The sequence below is a fragment of the Euprymna scolopes genome, chromosome 40 (genome assembly GCF_053919585.1).
Source record: "Euprymna scolopes isolate OS-2025 chromosome 40, ASM5391958v1, whole genome shotgun sequence".
In the NCBI taxonomy this organism is placed as follows: Eukaryota; Metazoa; Mollusca; class Cephalopoda; order Sepiida; family Sepiolidae; genus Euprymna; species Euprymna scolopes.
This window is the reverse complement of record NC_136521.1, coordinates 30,832,598-30,840,162: the sequence shown is the minus strand read 5'-3', so window position 1 is coordinate 30,840,162 and position 7,565 is coordinate 30,832,598. Positions and strand designations below refer to the sequence as shown.

The 7,565-nt window shown below is 30.9% G+C and overlaps 1 protein-coding gene across 2 annotated transcripts in view; it reads left to right on the top strand.

The window, feature by feature from the left end:
- The window catches only part of LOC145265463 (uncharacterized), a 69,444-nt gene that overhangs the window by 29,109 nt on the left and 32,770 nt on the right, over positions 1 to 7,565 (top strand). The window contains exon 3 of one of the 2 annotated variants that reach the window (XM_080121326.1): positions 1,696 to 1,707. The exons of the other annotated variant lie outside the window; for it this stretch is intronic. Coding sequence (XP_079977452.1) covers positions 1,696 to 1,707 — 12 coding nt within the window. The remainder of the gene's footprint in view (positions 1 to 1,695; positions 1,708 to 7,565) is intronic. 2 annotated transcript variants of the gene reach the window in all.

Here is a 7,565-nt window from a genome sequence, read left to right as displayed (position 1 = left end):
AAGCACCTTCTTTTAAATGATAAAATTAAATTAGTTACATCGTGTTACATACAAAAGTGGGGGGTTAAAACTATGGTGCGCGTTGGAGGTACCTAGTGTCATGTCAGAGTTAAAATCGAAAAAATGGCGGTCTCCTTACAGCTATATTGCCCTTCAGTAACCGCTCTAAAATTAAACAAAATACTTGAACATTTTCACACAATTGGTGACGTTTATTTGATGTTAGGTAAACTTGATCTACATAAAATGTTATTTTAAAAAAAAAAAAACACATTAGACCCAAAGACCATAAAACCATAAAAAGCTTCATTTTTATTTAAAATTCTTTTTTAAACTCAATTGAGAACAGTGAAACAGTGTATGCAATGGCAGCCATGTTTTTTTTTATAAATTAATTCAAATTAGAAAAAGAAAACATGGCCGCCATTCATAACGTTTTACTGTTCTCCACTGAGTCTAATAAAAATAAAGCTTTTTATTGTTTTAATTAAGTTTAGTGTTTTTTTTATCAAAAAAAAAAGAAGCTTTCTATGGTTTTTATGTAGGTCAAATAATTTACGCACCTGAAGTGCATATTTACCTGGGATGCGGTTGTTGTATCTGTATTTTTTAATTTGATTATCACAGGTCAACATGGCTGTAACGAGATTGCAATTTTTTTTTTTCTGCAGACTTGAAACTATTATTTCAGAATAAATAAACGCTTTAAAATAAGTTAAAGCACAGACACCTTATCCATGTAGGTAGACTAACTTCTCTTGCCTTAAGCATTTGTTGCATATTTATTTTTATTTTTTTACCCCTTCGCCCCCTTCTTTTTGCTCTTGTTAAAAATGCTTTGTTTTTCTGTGTACAATTACCTATCATGTAGCTAGGGAATAAATTTTTTTTTTAATTTAAATTTTAGAGGAGGGATCAATTTCTTATTTTAATGTAAACTGATTACTCTTACTCACTTTATGAACATTTTAATTTTGTATGAAAGAAAAAAGTGTAACTAGGTGTAAAAATAATTTTTCTTTTTCATAGAAATCATCAACAATTTTTTTCTTAATGCGTTGAATTCGTAAATCTGAAAAAAAATTAACTTTATATTTTAGAGGTGTCGCCCACTTTCTGATCATCAATTTATCATACACTTTGCTTTAGTATTTGTACTTTAACATTTTTCACTTTAGCCTATAGAGGCTATACAAGTCAGGTGAGGGGGGTGTTGTTATAGAGCTGTTTGTTTCTGTTGCATGGGCCAACTGGTGTGTTTGGGGTTCATTTAGGCATCGTCTCTGGCAGTGCTCAGATGTGAGGACAAAGGCATGATCAGAACAGCGAATGGGAGTTTCACATATTAAAATTTATTGTTTTATTCTAGTTTCAACCGTATTAAAGTCTAATTTATCGTTTATGGATCTTATATATGCTTTTTTTAAAAACATTTTTTCTAGGTCAGTAAAAAATAACATTTGATTATATTAATAGCATAAACTCAAAATTCAATAAACATGCAACTTTTTTTCCAGTGACCCCTTAAAACTTGCATGAACCCTCAGTTTACATCCATAGCTATATGGTCTAAATGTCCAACATTTTTGTTAAAATTTTGTATTTTATTGACCTTTTCTAGAACAATGAACTTATATTTTATATTAAAAAAAAACATTGTTTTAATAATGCCTTATTTTTTGTTCTATTTTTTAGGTGCTGAAATGGGTGAGTTGTTTTATTTTTAATTTGTAAAAAGTTTTCTAAGGTTGAAAGCTATTTCTCACAAATCTAGAAAGTGGGTAGGTTTTTTTTTTCTTAGCAATGGGAGGGAGGGGGTTTCATCCCAGCAAGATCATGGTTTTATGATTTTAGTAATTTGAGTCCACCTTGTTTTTAATTGTTTTTTAATTATTGTTAATTTAGATTTTGTAATATAAAAAGAAAACACCATTGCTTTATAGCAGGTTTTTATTATTTGACCTCATATTAAAAATGTTAACTTTCTTTTTGAGGCCAAAATTGTAAACATGACTATATTTGAAATTGTTTCAAACCAGCAATTTATGAATACCACTAGTAATCTGTAAATAAATTATCCACAGACACACGTTTTTGCCATTTTACGGTTAATCAGTATGACCGAATCTAGTAAGATTCAAAACCCCCGTGACCATAATAATCTATAGATGAAGGTATTGGATATGAATTTTGAATCAACAATTTAAATGTATCAAAATTATTTTTATTTGAACTTTTACTCTGACACAATGAAATGGCTATTATTGGAGGCATAGGATTCTAGAAAGAAAATTTATATTAAGTTTGTGTGAGAATGATATGCACCTTTTTTTTTTTTTGGTAATATGAAAAACAAATTTTTTTTTTTTTTTACCTTGTGAAACAAAATATTCAAGTCAGAAATTGATTTCCAAGTTAAGCTGTCAAACAATATAATGTTGAAAAGAAAAATCAATTTATAAACTTAATTTTATCTTCTGGAAAAAGTAAAAATATACACTTCCCTAACGTGTCTTTTATAAATATTTATGGAATTCAAATGCAGTTCACATTCATTATTTACGCATGCATTTTTACTCTTCTGAGAATAGACAGGAAATCGTTAGTAAGTAATCTTGTATATAACTAGAATACCTGTCCCAGGATAGGTAAAATTTCTTAAGTTTTGCATCACTTTTGTCTTGCTATGAAGAGTAAAATCTAAATATAATCATACTAAATCTAATACCTAGAATCCTTATTTTAATTACAATCAAAATTATTTCATTTTTTGATTCTAGAGAATGCCTAAAATTTAAAGTTTAAGATTAAAGGATCTTAAGAAAAAATTGAAATTTATGAAACTCTTCAGATTTCATGTAACTCTAAAATATTTGTATCTTCAAATGGAAAATTCAGCCTATATACCCCTCTAAAATTCTTGAAAATACTACAAAGAAACTGAAATTTAAGTAATATTAATGACATTGTTAAAAAATTTAATATAAATTTAATATCTGAGATATCTGAATTTTCATGTAGGGCTTCCACCTCCCTTTTGCATAAATTAAATATGACCCTCATGTACCTTTCAGTTCTAACAGCCAATAACAAGAATAATTTAGGAATGAATCCTGCACACACACACATTTCCATAGAGATAAGTGTATGAATCTAATTACTAAAATGTAGTCTTAATGATCAAACCTGAAAAATTACCCAGCCATTGAAGATACCATTTGGCATTTGTAAAAGCAGTGATTTCATTGGATAATCATATCTGTTGATTATTATATAAATATGTGGTGGAGAAGGGGGCACAAATTTGCCAACTACAACTCCATGCAGAGAGGTTTGCCTTCTTTCTCTCTCTTGGAAAATCGAGCCATTTGGAGACTGAATAGCAACATGTGATGCCTTGGGACAGGATCGTAGTGGTTGAGCTATTCTTCCACTTCAGCTGGACAGGACGTCTGAGAGGGCTGATCCAATCAATCGGCTGGTTACATCAAACATATTCAATTTGATTCTTTGAAAACAAAACCTTTTCTCTTTTTAAATTTATTTTCCAAATAGATACTAGGAAGTAGTTGAGGATCAATAGTGTTGAAAACCAAAAAATTACCAATTCTGAAGTGTAATATATTCTGGTAATGTTTCGATTTTCCTTGTAAAATTTCCTGGAAGTATAATATAATTATCCCATCTATAATATTCCATTTGACATTAAATAATCCATTCCAGTAATTATAGAGGCAACTGGACTTAGTTTAAAAATTTTTTTTTTTTATATCTGGCAAATATACCTGGTAAATCAAGTGCAAGAGACACAATCACACTTAAATGGATGTTTCCAATCTTAAAAAGATCTAGATTGGAATGAATGTCTAGCATCCAGTAGAGTACCCCATCCCCAGCTATAAAAGAAAATTGTGGGGGAAAAAATAGTTGATATGCTGTAAACCAAACAAATATAAGTGGTTAATACATGGAAAATGGAAATATCCAGTTGGTCTTGCTGAGAATGCGAAAGAATAGCGATGGCTTGATGGATTTATAACTTGGTGACAGTTCTCTTTACTACTCAAGCTGAAGGTGCCCAGACTGAAATCAGCTGTGCGTTGCAATTTGCTTTTGAATTAAACGTATACACATCTCAATAGAGGATAAGCAAGGAAAACACAAACTGAGAAACACTTGAAATCAAAGTTTTTGAATGGGAGTGGGGCATATTACCGACTTTTTAGAGCTATGCAGGCCCCCCCCAAAAAAAGCAAATGACCTCAACGTCTAATGAAAAAGAATATAGTCTGAAATCGATTGGAATTTTACATTGTTTCTAAAGAACAGAATTTCTCATTAACTGGATATTCAGAATGAAATATTGTTTTGTAGTTTAAACATGTGCAAAGTGAGATGCATAAATGCATTGTTATGAACGACAGGCATACAGTGTGAGAAATATTTAGATAAGAAAAGACAAACCATAAAAAAAAAAATTGGCTGGCTGTTGGAAATGTTTTTGGATACGAGGTTCCATTCTGTAATTATGGTCTACTTAAGACTTTCCAAAAGTTACTATCATCCCAGATGGTGCACCCCGTTGCCATCAAGTTATGCTCAGTAATAAAAACAGCTTAGTTTTTCCAAATAAGTGGCACTGTTCAGTTTGCTCTAAATAAGACCAGTATCTGTATATATTCCAGTAGATCTGGAAGAGTGTCTGTAGATCTCAGACAGACCCTAATCCAATGAATTATTTCTATTTGGTTAAACTTGGTTTTGATTTGGTCAAGCTCGGAGTTTCAGTTGCAGGCCTATCGTTTGGTAGAAGAAAACAAGTATCATTGTAACGTTCCTCAAAATAAAACATTGTTAACTTGTTTTAAACTGGAGTTGTGGTTTTGTTTGGGGATGGAATCCTTTTACAGCAGTGATAGACTCAATGATTGACACTGCAACCAGTGAATCAAATACCAAATTACAACAAGCAAATAATCACAGTGAGCATGCACAGATTTATGTTCACTCTGGTGCTGCTGGCTTCCTGATCTAAAATGCACCAAACATTGATTTCCTTTTGCAAAATTCAATCATGTTCAAAAACAAATATCATGAATAAATATCTGACGATATTGGAAACTTGAAGCATAACTTTTCCAAAATTACTGGATTCAGCATTAAATAACCTCAAAATGGGTTGATATGCCATGAAATAAAATGACTAAACCTATGTTCACAGTATGATATAAACTATTTATGCTTAACTGCAAGAAACAGATGGACTTAATTTTATGTATTACATATATAAATTATTGTTTGTAAAAGATCTCTGGAGTAAGAACTAAACCTGTCAGAATGTTATAAGCTGGAGTTTAACATATTGCCTACTGACTCTTCACTCCTTGTGCGTATTAATTACGGTGAAAATAGTTGCATGCTTAGTTTGAAAAGATGTTTGGAAACTTTTAGTCTTTTGTTTTGGCCAATTCTTTGGGCTTTTGCTATATATTATGTTCTACCCCCAGCCCCCCTTGTGTTTTCACGGTGCTTTTGCACCTTTCTTTGGTTGGATCTGTTTTATTATCATAAGCTGTAATGTATGTGATCTATTAAGGAACCTGCTGCTTACAGGAGTTGTACAATGATGGTAGGGATAGAAACGATGTGTTTGGGTGGGTGTAGGGGGCTGACTTTTACACATCTGTTTTTGTATATTGCTACCAGATAAAAAACTGTTTATGCCCGGTGGGAAATCAACAATTGCATCTTATACATTATTTTTATAAGGGCTATGGAGTTTGTAGACTGACTATGGAAATTTTAAATGGTTGTATTCTCATTTATTTTTTTTATTTCACGTATATCAAGTGAGTTAGCACTTTTTCGGCTTACAAGCTCTTTCCAAAATAATCTACAGGGTGTTCCAAAACTCTTGTTACCCCTAAGAAACTAATTTTTATTTTATTTTTGGGAAGACATTTTGCAATTTGTTTGAAACTAGATTTATTTTTCTCTCCCATTAGACTAGTATGTTATTTTTAACTGTTTCTTTTACTCTATAATAAAGAGAAATGTGTGTTTATATATAATTAGAAAGCAATGCAAACATGAACATAAGAATTGTATTGTTTTTTAAATATTTTTCAAATTTTTAATCTTTTGTGTGAAAATCTCATTAACTGGATATTCAGAATGAAATATTGTTTTGTAGTTTGAACATGCGCAAAGTGAGATGCAAAGATGCATTGTTATGAACGATGAATGAATAGATGTTTTAAAGTGAGATGCAAAGATGCATTGTTATGAACGATGAATGAATAGATGTTTTAAAGTGAGATGCAAAGATGCATTGTTATGAACGATGAATGAATAGATGTTTTAAAGTGAGATGCAAAGATGCATTGTTATGAACGATGAATGAATAGATGTTTTAAAGTGAGATGCAAAGATGCATTGTTATGAACGATGAATGAATAGATGTTTTAAAGTGAGATGCAAAGATGCATTGTTATGAACGATGAATGAATAGATGTTTTAAAGTGAGATGCAAAGATGCATTGTTATGAACGATGAATGAATAGATGTTTTAAAGTGAGATGCAAAGATGCATTGTTATGAACGATGAATGAATAGATGTTTTAAAGTGAGATGCAAAGATGCATTGTTATGAACGATGAATGAATAGATGTTTTAAAGTGAGATGCAAAGATGCATTGTTATGAACGATGAATGAATAGATGTTTTAAAGTGAGATGCAAAGATGCATTGTTATGAACGATGAATGAATAGATGTTTTAAAGTGAGATGCAAAGATGCATTGTTATGAACGATGAATGAATAGATGTTTTAAAGTGAGATGCAAAGATGCATTGTTATGAACGATGAATGAATAGATGTTTTAAAGTGAGATGCAAAGATGCATTGTTATGAACGATGAATGAATAGATGTTTTAAAGTGAGATGCAAAGATGCATTGTTATGAACGATGAATGAATAGATGTTTTAAAGTGAGATGCAAAGATGCATTGTTATGAACGATGAATGAATAGATGTTTTAAAGTGAGATGCAAAGATGCATTGTTATGAACGATGAATGAATAGATGTTTTAAAGTGAGATGCAAAGATGCATTGTTATGAACGATGAATGAATAGATGTTTTAAAGTGAGATGCAAAGATGCATTGTTATGAACGATGAATGAATAGATGTTTTATAAGTATCACTAGCACTTTCAGAGTTCAATACTTTGTGTTGAATTCAGATACCAAAAATCTAGGAAAGGTAGAATTTTTAAAAGAAAACGGCCAAGAAATTGTTGGTTGTTAAAACAACAAACCGGAGCAGTTTCAGAAGAATGTTTATAATTTTGATATAATTTATATCCCCATTTCGCCACACACAAGTCATAGTGTACAAAACTGATGAATAAGGGATGTCACTCACTCTTTTGTTTTCACTATTTCCATGACTTTTTTAATGTATTCATTCGTTTTCTTTACTTTCTTTCGTTATTTCTTTATATTTTCGCTAAATGGTTTTGAACGTTTGGAACATCTAAAGTCAACTTTTGTTTTACTCTATAC